General features: G+C 43.7%; 1 protein-coding gene across 1 annotated transcript in view; it reads left to right on the plus strand.

Annotated features, from left to right (window-relative positions):
- Positions 1-16,850, plus strand: part of MALRD1 (MAM and LDL receptor class A domain containing 1) — a 900,174-nt gene that overhangs the window by 238,215 nt on the left and 645,109 nt on the right. The window contains exon 10 of the mRNA XM_073677476.1: positions 2,615-2,752. Coding sequence (XP_073533577.1) covers positions 2,615-2,752 — 138 coding nt within the window. The remainder of the gene's footprint in view (positions 1-2,614; positions 2,753-16,850) is intronic.

The following is a 16,850-nucleotide window of genomic DNA, read 5'->3' on the forward strand; positions in this document are numbered from 1 at the left end:
TCAGCCCTTGCAGTCACTGCATATGCAATAACAGTATAGGAGACCCACTCGTTAATAATGGGAACAACAAAGCATAGCCGGCTGATGGCTCTCTAACAAAAGCAAGGGCCGACTGCTGGCCCTTTAAGAATAGTAAGGGTTGCCTGATGGCCCTATAAAAATAGGCTTTGTGACTTTCAGAGTCTCTCCGTCATAAATGAAACAGGATGTGTCACACACCACATGGCCAGATAGGGTTGTAAAATGTTAAAATGACATTTCCTGGTGAATGCATTTGTCTTGGTTGAAAGCAATGCAAAAGTGCAAACATGTGAACATAGCCCAAGGTGTGGAGGAGCATTTTTGTTTTTGTATATTTATTTTGCCTTATATACAAGTCATTACCCTGGAAAGGATGTCCCATGAAAATCCATTTTGGTTTCATTTTTGTATGTTTTATTGTGATTCCGTAAAAGTGGTGTAATACCTCTGACAACATTGTTGACAGCAGTGACCTGGGAGTCAGAAATGCTTCCATGAGTCTTCCCCATGCTGTTTTCATGCCATTTGAGCACTGTTCCCATCGATTTGGGCAATTTTTAGGCCCTCTGCAGACCGCTGGGGGGAGCCGCCTGAAAAATGCTCGAGTTTCCCATAGACTTGGGCTTGTTACTCGGACCGAGCACTCGAGCATTCCAATTTGCTCGACCCGAGCATCGAGTAGCCAAGCATTTTAGTGCTCGCTCATCACTAATTATGTGCTGCTCTTAAAGTGCTACTCTGGTGTTTTTTATTTTATTTCAGTCCCGCATTGATATCACTAATGTATGTTACTTGCCTGCAGTAGAATTCTCACCGGCCGCCTTCTTCTTCTGCTCTTGGCGCTGATCCAGTCCTGTTCTGCTAGTTGTGACCTGCCGGATTCCTCCAGTCTTTTTCTGGGCAGACAGGAAGTCACTTCTCAATGTCAGTCTAAGAAAGACAGAGCAAGGCCAGAACGAGGCTCTCATAGACTTAAAGTGAGAACTTGTGACTGTTACCTCTGACTTCCAGTAAGTCAGGAGCTGTGGCCATAAGATGGCAGAACAGGAGCGGAGTAGCATCAGGAAGAGCAAAAGACGGCAGCTAGTAAGTATTTTACTGTATTTTACTGCTCAACACAAGACAGACTGTAAGCACAGTGAGGTGTCAACTTATAATTTCTATTATACCAGATGGACAAAGAAGGCGGGAGGAGCAGAGTGGAAAAACAGATAGAGGGAGACAAAGAAAGAGTGTGCTTATCTTTCTAACAAGTCTTTTATCTAACCCCAAAGCTGGATTCACATGTACACTACTAAGTACTGCTGTATAATTGCCTCCATGCTGCTGTTGATTCTGTCTGTATGTAAAGAATGAAAAGCAAGAATCCTTGTGTGCCATAATGTTTATGGGAGACATGCATAGTCATAGCAATTTATCTCCTCCCACCAGCTCAGAGTCAATTGCAATATAAAAGGTTATTTGTTCCTATACCTCCCGGGTTCTTGCTTGCCGGAAAGCTGTGCACTCCTGAAGATTGATAGTTCAGAATAGCTGCTTAGTTAAGCTGTTGGCCCAAACTGTGCATTCTCCCATGCTGCCAGCAGAGGAATCTTGCGCAGGGAGACTGAAGCTGGCCCAATCCAGAGATCGGGTGAGTTTCAGTGCAGTGCTTGCAAGCTCCTAAGCTTCCCTAGGAGTCAGGCTACCGCTGCTAGATTGCAGTCAATGAGCAATACAGAATAGAATTAAAAATCCCTCTGTTCTTTAGAACGTAGAGGATTTTTAATAAGAGGTAAGTTGTTTTTTAACAAGCACTTTGCAGTTTTAACAATTTAACATGCTGAGCCGCCACCATTAATTTTCAGAGCTTGCAAAGGGGAAAACTGGTTACTATGCAGGCTACAAACTATGCAATGGTCAGAAATAGTGATATTCCTCATGACAGCTCATTCTGAAAAGTTACTTGAATGAACAGTAGTTACCCCTTAAAAGTAAAAAATATCCAACTATATATATATGAGACATAAAATCAAGATCTAAGGGATAAAATGACACCGCAGGCTGATTGGAGTAGTGGAAGCCTAATAGGAGAAACCCTTCATTTTGCTGCACAGTGTTAGACGGCAGAGCCAACTCTGCTAATGTCTGAGTGCAAACTGTATTTGCTATTTGTAGTCATTTAATTTATTGAAGTGAGCTTGCTACAATTTCTATAAGAATCCATAGGAGAGACCGAAAGTTGTTTTAGACTTAGCACAGAATCAGTCTATCACCTGCAAAGCCACACATTGATTTATTGGCATATATATTTGCCAAAGCCTGGATTATGCGAGAGTGAACGAAATGGATAGAAAATTTGGCAAATTAAATCTACTAACTGTTGCTGTAAATTGTGTATAATCCTTTAATAACTTTAATAGCAGCTGTATACCCTCTGATTCCGATAACGTGTCACCAGTGGGCTGTAAGTAACCAAAGCTGGGGAATATCTATTATTCCAGCCATCCAGGCATTACCGTGTGAACACTGACAAACATAAGATACAGTAATCCTAAAAGCACAATTCTTCATAATTTTTTTATTATTTTTAATCTTTTTTTTATTTCCTTAGAAAATCTGAACACATGTGACTTTGAGTCTGGCTTTTGCGATTGGGAACCTCTAAATTCCAATGGTTTGGATTGGAAAATAACAACTGGAAACACATACAATGATATTAATAAAGACCATACAACCAATGGAGAATACGGTAAACAATACATCCAGCATTGATCAATATATAGTTATGCTTGTAGGAAATGTGTCATCAGAAAATGTCCTAATTTTTAAATTAGGATCTTGTGTGAAACACATCTTTAAAAAATGTTTTGCAAATTTGTATATAATTTTTTTTTTTTTTTAAAAAAATATCACAATCTGTATTAAACCCACCCCCACCCCCCAAAAAAAAAAAATCTTGCAATTTTCACTTTGGCCACTGGGGTTATTCTTGATTCATACTTCCATACATGTACATTAGCTTTAATGAATGTGTGTAAAAGGCATTGTGAATGAAGGCAAAGTAGAGGGAGCTTTTACATCACCTCATGTGATTTGTGGATCCTGTGTTATCAGCTGTGTATAGAGGTGATTGTTATGTACTGCAACTAAGAACTAAGGTATAGGAGGGAAAAGCTGTCCCTGAAATGAGACTCAGCTTAAACCCTACGCTGGGGTGGGTCCCCTATTCCTTGTGAATAGCCCCACCGACACTCCAGCACTGAACTCAAAAGAAGACCTGAAGGAAGGGGAAAGGGGTCCCTAAAAGATCTAAGGACTGGGAGCAAAAACAGGAGACCTCCTAACGGAAAAGTTAGTTGCAGAAATGAAGATTAAAGGGAACAAAACTGGTGGAACAAGAAGTCCCAGGATATCAATTGTCCAAAGCACAAAGAACTTAACACGGCAACTCAGCCAGAGCACAAGCGTAACAACACTGATGTCCAGCTGGGAATGGGAGACAGGTGCTGAGTAACAAAGAGTGAAGAGATCACGTGACCAAGACACCCAGCACCAGAGGAAAAGACTAGAAGCCAGAAAACCACAACAAGATGACCGATAGTAAAACAACATAGATTCTAACAGTACCTCCCCTTTTACGAGGATCCTCTGGATCCTCTAGGCCGAGCCTTACCAGGAAATCTCCTGTGAAAAGCCTTAATTAGCCTTGAGACCGAGACGTCCTTGGCCTTCACTCAGGAATTATCCTCGGTGCCGAAACCTCTCCAGGGCACAAGATACTGTAATCTCCCTCTATGCCACCTGGAATCCAAAATGCGAGAAATCTCAAATTCACCGTCCTCATCAACAGGAGGAACAGTAGGCTTCGCCTGCTTATCAGGCATGCCTGCCTTCTTAAGTAACATGAAACACAGAATTAATCCTCCAGCACGAAAGAATGCCCAACCTCACCACTGCCAAGTTGACAATCTGATCCACTTTGAAAGGACCCACAAATTTAGGCCCCAGTTTTTTAGAAGGAATTTTCAAATGAAGATTCCTAGAGGACAACCAAACCATATCCCCAACAGCAAACAAGGACTCCTTTCTTTTTTTGTCAAAATACCTTTTTGATCTCCTGTTAGCCTCTTTAAGGTTCAGGCGTACACTGGTCCAAACCCTCTCCAAATCTCCAGAAAAATTGTCCTCCTCTGGTACAGTAGCCCCAACTTTGGAAAATGGACCAAAAGATGGATACCTGCCAGTACAACAAAAAAAGGAGAACAACCAGCCGAGGAAGAAGTATGATTATTAAGGGCAAATTCCGCAAGTGGTAGAAATTCCGACAACATTTCCTGATTGTCTGCCACAAAACATCTCAAAAACTGCTCGACATCCTGGTTCTTCCTTCCAGTCTGTCCATTGGACTCTGGATGATACCCCGACGAGAATGACAAATTAATTTTCAATCTGTCACAAAAAGCACGCCAAAAGCGAGCCACAAACTGTGGTCCTCTATCGGAAACAATGTCCGTGGGAACACCATGGAGCCTGACAATCTCCTTCACAAAAGCCTTAGCAAGAGTCTTGGCGCAAGGTAACTTGTTGAATGGAACCAGATGACACATTTTACTAAACCGGTCCACAACAACCCAGATGACAGAAAAACCCTCCAATACAGGCAGATTGGTGATAAAATCCATGGCAAGATGCGTCCATGGCGATCTAGGAACTTCCAAGGAGCACAGCAACCCCGCAGCCGGAGCGTGAGAGGCCTTCGACCTAGCGCACACAGAACACTGATGCACCCACTTGATGACTTCCCTTTGCCACCCTGGCCACCAGAAACTCCGACCGATAGACTTCCTAGTTTCTGAAATCCCTGGGTGACCCGCCAACCGAGACTCATGACATTCAACAAACAATGCTCTCCTCAAGGCTCTAGGCACAAACAGTTTACCACACGGAGTGTTAGCTGGTGCCGCACTCTGAGCTCCTAGGATGCTATTCTCCAACTCAGAATCCAATGCGGCCACCACCACCCCTCTCTGCAAAATACTCTCCTCCCCCTCAGCATTCACCGCTGGAGAGAAACTAGGAGACAAAGCGTCAGCCTTAACATTCTTTGTCCCCGGGACAAAGGTTACGGAAAAATTGAACCGGGCAAAAAACAGTGCCCACCTAGGCTGACGGGCATTCAAACGTTTAGCTGCGTCCAGATAAATCAAATTCTTATGATCAGTGAAAACCTGTATAGGATGTCTAGCCCCCTCCAAAAAATATCGCCAATGCTCGAATGCGAGTTTAATAGCCAACAACTCATGATTCCCAACATCATAGTTGAGCTCTTTCTCAGAAATTTTTTTGAAAAGAAAGCACAGGGATGCACCCCATCCTCTCCCTCCTGGGACAGAACTGCCCCCACGACTAAACATGAGGCATCCACCTCAACCAAAAATGGCTTGGTCTCATCCGTCTGGATAAGAACAGGAGCAGAGGTGAACCTCTCCTTGAGATACTTAAAAGCTTCAATAGCCTCAGTGGACCATTAGACTGTATTAGCACCCTTCTTGGTGATATCAGTAATGGGCTTAGCGATGACAGAGAAATTCTTTATGAATTTCCTGTAATAATTGGCAAACCCCAAAAACCTCTGTACGGACTTCAAACCTTCAGGCCTCGGCCACTCCAGCACAGCCTGAACTTTCACCGGGTCCATCTCAAAACCATCACAAGAGACAAAGTAACCCACAAAAACTAATTTTCTGGACAGCAAACTGACACTTCTCCAATTTAGCAAAGACTGTGTTATCTCTCAGTAGTGGAATAACTTTGCGGACTCTCTGCCAATGAGACTCAAGATCCGATGAATAAATCAAAATATCTAGATAAACAATAACACTCCTACCGATCAAGGGTCTCAGAATGTCATTGATGAAATTTTGAAAAAATGCAGGAGCGTTAGTAAGCCCAAAAGGCATCACCAAACACTCAAAATGACCTTCTGGAGTGTTTAAAGCTGTCTTCCATTCATCTCCGTCCTTCACCCGCAACAAATTATATGCCCCACGAAGGTCAATCTTAGAAAACCATTTAGCTCTGGTCAATTGGTTAAACAAATCCGGAATAAGTTGTAACGGGTAAGGATTGCGCACAGTGATCTCATTAATCTCCCGAAAATCCAGACATGGCCTAAGACCCCCATCCTTCTTTTTGACAAAAAAGAACCCAACCGCCACAGGAGACTTAGCGGGTCTTATGTGACCTGCAGCTAAACTAGTTTGAATGTATTCTTTCAAAGCCTCCCTCTCAGGAATTGTCAGATTAAACAACCAACTCTTTTGGAGCTCAGCATCAGGGACGAACTCAATAGCGCAATCGTAATCTCTATGAGGTGGTAAAGCTTTCGACTCCACCTCCGAAAAAACCCTCCAAAAATCCTGAATGGGTTCAGGTAACTCCCCCTTCACAACAGCCGCAATGTGAACATTACAACACTTACCATAACACCCCTGACCCCAGGATCTTATGGAACCAGACGACCAGTCCAGCAAAGGATTATGCACTTTTAACCAGGGCAACCCCAGGACAACCGGGGAAGGCAATTTAGCAAGAACAAATAAGTCAATCTGCTCCTGATGTTCCATATTCATAGTAAGCGGAAACCCAGTGACCTTTCGAAGAATGCTCCCATGCTCCAGGGGAGTATTATCAATCGCCACCACAGGAAAAGGAGAGGAGAAAGGTTCCGAACCCCAACTTATACTTTTCAAAAAATTGTTGATCAATCAAATTAAGTGCAGAACCATAATCCACCATTACCTGAAACTAAACCGAATGACGCTGACAGATGGTATTACCAGGAAAAAACACCCCAGCAGAACGTAAAAACGCAATACGAACGGGAGTGTTATTTCTACTGACCATTTTTTTTTCTTTCCTTAAGCAAACCTCGCATTGCTTTAAAAAATTATCAGCCTTACCGCAATACAAGCAAAGTCCCTCAGAGAACCTCCTGTCCCTCTCCTTGGAACGGGATGACATTCCTCCGACCTGCATAGGATCCCCAGTGTCGGCAGGATTATCGTAAGAAACGGAATCCAGCAATACAGGAAACTTCTCATTCTGTCTGGCCCTCAACCTTCTATCCACACGGATAGCTAACTGCATGGCAAATTGCAGAGTATCAGGTGCAGGGAATGCACTGAGCAAATCTTTAACCCTTTCACTCAAGCCTGCCAGAAACTGAAACTTGAGTGCAGAGTCGTTCCACCTGACCTCTGCAGACCATCGTCTGAACAGGGTTAAATAATTCTCAGCATCAAGAGAACCCTGTGTGAGACGACTGAGCTCTGCCTCAGCTGATGTAACCCGATCAGAATCATCATACAGCAAACCCATGGCATCAAAAAATGCCTCCACAGACCTCAGACAATGATCACCAGGAGACAAGGAAAACGCCTTGATTTGAGGTTCTTTACGTAATAGAGACATAATAATCCCTACACGCTGTAGTTCACTCCCAGAAGATCTAGGTCTGAGCCGAAAATACAACAAACAAGTGTTTTTAAATGAAAAAAAATCCTGTCGTTTCCACGAGAAACACTCAGGTAATCCTGCCTTAGATTCTTCATAGCGTTCTGCAGGGCATTTACTCACGTACAACTGAAGACCAGCAACCTCCAGAGTCAACCCTTTCAAGTGTTGAGCAAGCTCCTGGATGGTACTCATACTGAAGAAAACCCAGGAAGAGAAAAAAAAGCAAAAAACTTTTTTTTCTCTTTTTTTTTTTAAACTTGGCTGGACATACTGTTATGTACTGCAACTTAGAACTAAGGAATACGAGGGAAAAGCTGTTCCTGCGCTGAGACTCAGCTTAAACCCTACACTGAGGTGGGTGCCCTATTCCTTGCGAATAGCCCCATCAACACTCCTGCACTGAACTCAAAAGAAGACCTGAAGGAAGGGGAAAGGGTTCCCTAAAAGATCTAAGGCCTGGGAGCAAAAACAGGAGACCTCCTAACAGAAAAGTTAGGTGCAGAAACGAAGATTAAAGGGAACAAAACTGGTGGAACAATAAGTCCCAGGATATCAATTGTCCAAAGCACAAAGAACTTAGCAAGGCAACTTACCCAGAGCACAAGCGTAACAACACTGATGAAGAGTGAAGAGATCACGTGACCAAGAAACCCAGCACCAGAGGAAAAGACTAGAAGCCAGCAAACCACAACAAGATGGCCGATAGTAAAACAACATAGATTCTCACAGTGATACATGTATTTGTAATCCGGCCTCTGATGATAATGAGACTTCTGAAAAGTTTTCACTAAAAAACAGGAAGTGTAATTCTAAAATTGCTCAACTGGTAGTGTGAAAATTGTAAAATAGTCATGCTTCTGGGTTTGAACCCTTGATTCTGTGCTTTGTATTCAGCTTCTTTGTCCGCCGAGCCGCAGCAATACACGTTTTCTCCGGGTGTTTAGTTTCTGTTATCCTCGCTTCAGTCTTTTTAGTGTAACAGGTGCTTTCATTTACTCATTTGTCTACCCTATCACCTTTCGGGTGCGGCTTTACATACTTTCCCTCTGCTGGTATTTTCTGCTGGTGATATTTTAATTTGGATGTCCAGTCATACTGCTGTAGTGTAAGCCAGTAAGTGAAAGACCAGCTAGGGTTTATCTCTCTGCTGTTTATGTTCTTTACCCTGCACCTATCTTGTTTCTTTTTAGGAAGTAGGTGGCATATTCTCTAACAGTATGTACTTAGCCATTTATTTTGTATTTTGTTGTTTGTTTCTATCTATTTCAGCACACTTTCCCTTCTGTAGGTAATTTGTACTCTGCTCTGCCCTCTGGTTCTTTAGGAGAAACATGAAGACAGCATAGGTCAAAGAAGCCATAGTCTTGTCTGTGGTTAGGGCTATCTCAGCTCATGCACGAACCACTAGGGACTGCGGGGTCAGGATCTCTAGTTTATACAGGAACAGGCAGGGTCAGTTGCCGTTTTCAGTGTGTTACCTATTTTCCTGAGTAAGTTGCTACGCTGTCATAACAAAGTTTAAATTTAAAAAAAAAATACAGATTGTGATATAAAAAAAAATTGCCGAAGTTTCTAAAAAAATATATTTAACCCAAAAATCTGATTTAAAAAAAGTTAATTTTCTGATTATATATTCCCTTAAAAGCTGTCACCTCTCCCAAAACGCCTGTTTTAGTACATGCTTGTATTCTTTTTGTAATAAAAGTTCCAGAGCATTTTTACTTAGAATTCTGGGCTGTGGAGTTCTTCTGTTATTCTTCTGAGAAATGTGTAAATATTTGACAACTTAGTGTTACCATTCCCGAAGTGGGTGTGCTGTGACACTGGCAGCAATGATTGGACAATGCTTGGCTGTGCAGGGATCCCCCCTGTGAAGAAAATGCAAGGTAATCCCATGTCAATCACTGTTCACTGCTGGCAGTGGGGGTTAACAGAGATCTACATATGTAAATCCAACACCACTGCAGCTCAAGCAGAGGGGAGGGGGGCTGAGAAGCAGGAGTGAGATCCCTCACAGCAGCTGTGAGTGGCACAGGATGGCCCATCCCCTGACCATGTGCTCTCTTTGTTCAAGAAACATAATTCAACAGTAGTTATGGGAAAACGATATATCCGAGTGATACACAAGATAGATTTTTGGAAACTGGAATGAAGGGAGAATCCCACCAGCCCTTTCTCCACTGCCCAGCTAGCAAGGATAGGAAGATATGCAGCACAGCCTTTCAGAAGCCCCTAGGGCTGCTGTGTTTGATCTCCACGCATAGCAGGGGCCCGGCTGGGTCCGTTGACACCAGGACCGGTTCCCTGGGACCATCCAGTAAGGAGGTATAGCCCATTGTATTTCTGGAGACTCTTCGCTAAGTGGGAACAGGGGTGGAGACTTGGGCTTGAGGAGGGGTAAGAACCCAGAGAGTTTACAAACTCCTGCAAGTCTCATCCCACCTGTCTTTTCCTGGGGGAGCTCGTGCCATCAAGACGTGTGGGAGAAGTCCACCAACCAAGTGAGGGCCCACAACCTCCCCCATGTGGCCGCCCATCCCGAGCCAGGCTTTCCATCTAAACTGGTAACTGACTTTAAGATCTGCTTATACTTGTTGCACCATGCTTTTGTATTTGTAACTCTGACCACTGTATATGTAACCCTTATGTATATAGTACATTGTTTAGTTAGCCCTTATGACGATTAAATATATAATTTAATCTTGGGTTGTTCTTTTATCTCGACCTCCGAACCTTACGTCTGTTTTTCGGTCCAATGAACATGCTACGGGGCTGGTTTCTAGCCCGATATAAGTCTGTTATATCAAATAGAGATTGATAGCAGCTCTACCAGACCAACAAGGCTCTGCTTCACTGGAGTAGTGAAAGAGCCTCTCAGCCTGTCAGGAGTGTGAGTGAGTGTGGGGGCCACGTCAGTGTCTGAATGGACCACCTTTTCTCACTCCCTGGTGCCTCTCTGTATCCGTGCGGACAGGAAGTGACGGTGTAGTACTGTACTAATCTGACCTTACGCGTCCTTAATGGGGGTGCGGAACGTCACGTTGGTGCAAAGGGTAGATCTGTGTCACGTGCTCCATCTGACTTAGTGTGACGTCAGGCGGGTGGCGGGGTGTGGATCCACCGCAAGAAGCAGCAACAGCGGGATTTTGCGGGGCCCCCCTGGTGCCGTTCCTTCACACACCCCCAACACATAACACCCAGATATTAATTTACTAATATATTTCTGAGAAAAATAATACATTAAAGTCACAAAGAAGATTTATAACAAAAAAGATTCTCAAGAATTCAAAGTACTTGCTAAAAAAACTATGACTTAAATAAAAGTCATTCTTATACCAGATTCCAGTCCAGTACAACTGTAGCAATTGCAATGCAATTGTCAATTGAAGTCTTTGTGTTTAATATTATGTGGGTTAAATACCTAATTAGAACATTCTGAGTCAATGAGGGAAATCGCTCATTTGGACCTTCCATTCATTAGTTAGTGCAGAGAGTGGCTACAAAGAATTAAATGTAACGTCCAATGATTTAAGTTGGCACGGTGTAATGCATCATTTTCCCCATGGGTGACACTGCAGGAGAATTGAACACTTGCTGCCAAGTTTTCCAAAATGTTACATATAATTACTTATTGTCTCAGCAACAAGACACTCTATGATCAACTTTTCAGAATACCCTTGAATAAAAAGAGAGTGTTTGACATTGATACAGAAATATGCGCTCCGAGCAAAGATCTGGTCAGATGATTTGAATAATAATACATTTATTTAGAAGAAGGGTATCAATTAAAAAACAATAGATAAAAATAAGAGATAGATAGATAGAAATTTGTGCTCCTAGTCCACTTAATACTTGTTGGGTGCTGGCTGTTTTACACAGCAGACGCCTGTGAGTAACTTCTGTGACTGAAGTTAGCTCCAATCAGAGCAGTTTTTTTCACCTTTGATGACATCTAAGTGGTAAGACAGGAGTGGGCTCTCTGTCAAACTAATTGGGGCCTGTAACCTGATTGGTTTATGATTTCCTTTATTAATATGCGGTATATCTTTTTGGAATATATACTGTGTAGGGGCATACATATAAATATGTGGACCCCACGGCGATGGTTCAAATTGGGATCTCTACATGGATCTCCTAGAATTCCACACATCCACCAGCATGGTATATATTCCTTGTAAAGCTATATTTTAACCAGGGAAAGGAAATCTTACTACAAGTACAAGACACCAAATGGGGCAGAATTTGTTATGAATTTTTTGCCTCTAGATTGGTGAAGAAAAGTTGTAATTTTTTTGCATATCCCAACTTTACACTAAAATGTACAAATTTTCACACCTCTTTTGAAAAGTTGCAAATATCAGCGGGGTTCAGGGAGAGGAAGCGAGGTGACCATGTGACCTAAAACTAATTTCAGAAATGTGCCCAATTTATATTGTAAATTTACATCGGTAATAGTAAGCCTGGGTTTTAATTTCTGTCTTTAGAATGACCCAAGATGCCCCAAAGTTAACAAAAGGTGTGAGCTTCGATAAATTTGGCACACTTTACTCTCCGGCACTGAGGATTAAGTCTGCTGTACGAAACACCTGTCTTAAAATAAACCATATTGTTCATCAGTATCTCACTCTGCGAGTGATAAGGAATAGAAATATTATCTGAGGGTAACTTGTCCAATAAATTAGATATTACTATGGGGGATCTGTTAGGAATATTCATTCTGTTGTTGCCATAGATGAATTCTCATTTATTTATGATACTGGGGAACGGATTACGCGAGCCAGGAACGGCTCAGAAAGGTAAAAGCAAATGGCTATAAATAATACAGCACAGAAGATCGAAAGCCAGTAGAATACACAGGGCTATTTAATGCTGGAGAAACTCGCAAAACATTCTGATATTAGAGGCAGTAACTGATAAAACAAACTTCTCAAAAATAGAAAATATAGATTTGTATCCAACTTTTTTTGCATAATCCAAGACAAATCTCTGTTTGGAGTGTGGCTCCGAATGCCAAGTGCAGCTTATGGACCTTATTATTTGGCGACAACCATCGTAACTGTATCCCAAGTGTCAGTATTCAGAGAGGCTAGTGATTATGTATGGTTGTCCTGAGGTAGGAGTCGGTGGACTCTGAAACGCATAAACAATAAACCTACATTTTTATCCGTACTAATGGTTTGTCGTGACTCCAGAAAGTGCAGAAACTACTTCCTTTCCCAGCATCTATCTAAGGATTCAGAGAGGCACTGGAGTTTTGTTTGGCATTGTCTCAAAAGTCGTCTGATCTGTGAAGCTTTCTGATTGCCTTCTGAGACTGGCACTGGAAGAGATTCAGATATATCCACTCTTACCTTTCCACAAAAGAAGTAGCCTCCCTTGTAAAATACAAAAATATATATATTCTGTACCGCCAACACTCTAACAATATCACCGCTGGGTCTGCCGGGGTTGTTATGCCACATGAGCCCTGCAGACCATCAGGAGCCGCCATTAGGCTGCTGTGCTCTTAATTTTCTTGGAAGAATGTCAGACAAGCTTTGAAGTATGAGAACAGCTGCAAAATAGCAGCAACTGATTGGCTGCAGGGCTCGCTTGACATACCAACCCCGGTAGACCCAGCACCAAAATCGCTGGAAGGATGCCAGTGTCAGAGATGAGTATACTCACTTTACTTATACAGTGCCATCATATTCCACAGTGCTTTACATACTGTACAGTAGCCTGATTTTTTTTATTTTACAAGGTTGACTACTTCATTTAAAAAAGGGTTTATTCAGGTAGTGGACAACCCCTTTAAATTCTTCAATTTCTCATGATACAAATTCAATACATTACCACGGCATGCTAGGAAATCCAGCGTCAGATTGCTGCACACATCATAACCACCGAATAGACACATATAGGCACTGATCTTTTGCCAGTGATTTTGTCACAAACTTCCCCCTCTACCCAAAGCCGTAGGTTTTGGCACCTTCAGTCACATAACATGGAAGTCTAAACTGGACATCTGTGTAACAGCTTCCCAGGCCTGTGTTTCACATGAAAAATGAAGACCTGTAGCCCTGAGTTTCAACTCTTGGAACACCATCTCTACTTCAAGAGGCCATTTGGCCATTGACATCTTCATGCCCTAAAGAAGGTTGGTCAGGGGTGCAGCTATCATGGCGAAATTCGGGATACCCAGCTGATGGTGTCTCACTATTCCCAGAAATGCCCAAAATTGTTAATTGGAGACCGGTTTCAGATAATTTTGGACTGTCTCCACCTTATTCACTTGCGACTTTACTTCGCTTCTTCCAACGATGTAGCCCAGATATTTTCCCTTCTTTTTCCAGATGGCACACTTTTTTTGGGTTTAAGGTAAATTCCCCCTTTGCTCAGCGCATCCAGCATGGCCTGGACCTTCTGCAAATGACTTCCCCAATCCGGGCTGAATATCACAATATCGTTGAGGTAAGCTGCGGTGTACCTTTTGTGAAGGGTTAAGATCCGGTCTATGGCCCTCCGGAAGGTAGCTGGGTCTCTTTGCAGGCCGAATGGCTTACTGTTATACTGGAAGCAAGTCTTCTTCTTGGTACTTTGAGAGAGGAGGATTTGCCAGTAACCTTTCGTTAGGTCCAGGGAGGTGACGTATCTGGCTGACCCTAGCTTCGATATGAGTTCATCATCACAGGGTATCGGATACGCATCAAATTTAGCCCCTTCCTTTGAAAACACCTTGCGGTGGTCTTCGGGGATTCTATATGGCTTTTGATTCACCTGTATATATGGTTCTGTCAGGATTCCATGTTCACCAACCTGCATACGTCCTGGCAACTCTGAAAACAGGTCCCGGTTCTGCTGAAGCAGTTCTCGGTACTGTTGTTTCTGGGCCGGTGACAGTGTCTGCCACGGTGACACCATTAGTGTCACTTTCTGGTCTGTACAACCCACATGGAGTTTCAACTTGGTTTTTCTGTTGCCCTGCCTTGACGGATAGCGGCACGAGAGGATTTTGTAAGAGACAAGTGATAGCGGTTAACTGGCAGGTGGGACAGGACTTGCAATATTTTTGGACTTCACGGTGACATCTGGGCCAATAGTACCTTTGCATGACCCATTGTTAAGTTTTGTCCAACCCCAGATGGCCACCCAAGACATGTGAATGTCCAACCCTTTGTCTATAGGGTCCTGGTACCAATAATTCCTCCACTATCTCCTCCCTTATCTTAGTAACTCGGTACAATAAGTTCCCACTCAACATGAAATAGGGAAACTTGGTGTCAGCCCCCGACTCCTGTGCTATGCTGTTTATAACTGTTACCTTATTAAATGCCTCTTAGAGTTAGGTCCCTATATTGGGTGAACTCAAAATTCCTCTGGTCACCCCTATCTCAGGAATGTCTGCCTCAGGGGATACTATCTTCTCCTCTTCACCCACTACACAGAAGGGAAACTCGTCAGACTCTGGGGTTGGTGGGACATTTTTAAGGACAACTCTTTTCTTACCCAAGCAATTGAGGTCTCCGTCCCTCCCCCACAAGTCCCAAAACAATGCAAAATCCTGGCCTATTATAATTGGATGCAACAAATCCTGGACCACGACGACCTCATGGGACTCAGTACCTCGGGCCATCTCAATAACCACTCTGGCCACTGGATAGTCTTTAGCATCCCGGTGAATGTTTCGGACGCCCACCTTCTTCCCAGGGATCAATTGGAGAGGGAGTGTGCCCCTCACGAGGGTCTCCAAACTCACTAGGTCTAGTAGTCCAGTCATTTGCAGGCCATTCACATTGACAGGACAAGCTTGGTGCCCCTTGCCGGGTGGACAGTCCACACTGCAAGCTGGATATGCGTAGAAGGAACACTTGTGTCCTATGCTACAGTCCATTTGCTTGGTGCTCAGGGGACAATGGGCTGTTATATGACCTGAGCCATGACATCTCCAGCAAATTACATCCCCCAATGAGGGCATTGGCATGACCTCTGCTGCCTCCTTGGACTTTGAATGCCCCACCCCCTTTTTAACCACTGCCCCCTAATGTGGAATGAGTTGCCTCTTTACAGACCCGTGGACCACCTGATACCTTTTGACCAGTCTGACCAAGTCATTCGCATTCCGGGGATCTCACTGGGCAACCCAAGTCTACATTGTGCTCAGAAGGGAGTGCACGAACTCTTCCATTACAACTTGCTCCACCATCTGCGCTGGGGTAGAGGACTCCAGCTGTAACCACATTTGGATGAGGTGCAGCAGATAAAACATTTGGGAGTGAGGGGGTTTGTCAAGGTGATATGCCCAGCGGTGGATCCGTTGTGCCCTGATAGACATTGTCACCTCCAAGTGTGCCAAAATTTCTGTTTTCAATTTTTCATATTCTTTGGCATCCTGTAAGGCCAAATCATAGTAAATCTTTTGCGCCTCCCGCATTAAGTATAGTGCCAGGACTTTTGACCACTGCTCTGGCGGGAGTTTCTCTCTTTCTGCTACCCTTTCAAAAATAATTAAAAAAGCCTCTATGTTATCACCCGGAGTCATTTTCTGCAAGGCTCACCGCCTTCTGGACAGAGAAATCATCAGCTGCCATTGGAGTCGGAGCCACTGCCCTGCCACGAACCACGTCTGTGAGTAAATCAATCTGCTGTTGTCCACTCTGTTGCTGGTACTGTTGGAGCTGCTGCTGGTGCTGTTGCAGCTGTTGCATAAGCAGTTTACTTGTCTCCTGGTGTGCCAGCTGTTGCTGCTGCTGCTCCTGATGCTGCTTCAGTTGTTGCTGTTGCAGCTGCTGCTGCTCCCGGTGCTGCTGCAGCTGTTGCTGTTGGAGCTGCTGATGCTCCCGATGCTGCTGCAGCTCTTGCAGGTGCTGCTGTTGCTGGCTTTGGACCAGGTGCTTGATCAGCTCCTCCATTTTATCTGACCGCTGTTCCATGCTCAAAGCCCCCTTCACCCAGGACATGCAGTCTATCCACAGCCGTCACACTTGCTTCCTGGGGATCTTGCCCACATTCTCCACCAACTGTGGTAGATCGGCTCACTTGGTTGCACATAGAGATAGACACAGGAGTACTGTCTCTTTAATTCTTCTGCTGGGTTTATTAAGAGTGCTGCATAAACCATGGTAATGTTAGCAAAAACAAACACGGTCTTCCTGACCCAACAGGAAAAACAAAACATAACATATGGCACAATCCTTGTTGCTACGGGTAACTGCCCGCTTCAGGAACAAACAATCCAATGTTTATCTTTCGTTCACATGACAAAACAGCTTCAGAGCTTGTGCCTCCAGGCCCACCCCATACACAAGTGCTCTAAAAGGCTGGCAATTTATCCTCTGACCTCCTCCCTT

Source organism: Phyllobates terribilis, unplaced genomic scaffold (genome assembly GCF_046119375.1).
Source record: "Phyllobates terribilis strain yellow unplaced genomic scaffold, ASM4611937v1 Scaffold_4__5_contigs__length_816908805, whole genome shotgun sequence".
Lineage (NCBI taxonomy): Eukaryota > Metazoa > Chordata > Amphibia > Anura > Dendrobatidae > Phyllobates > Phyllobates terribilis.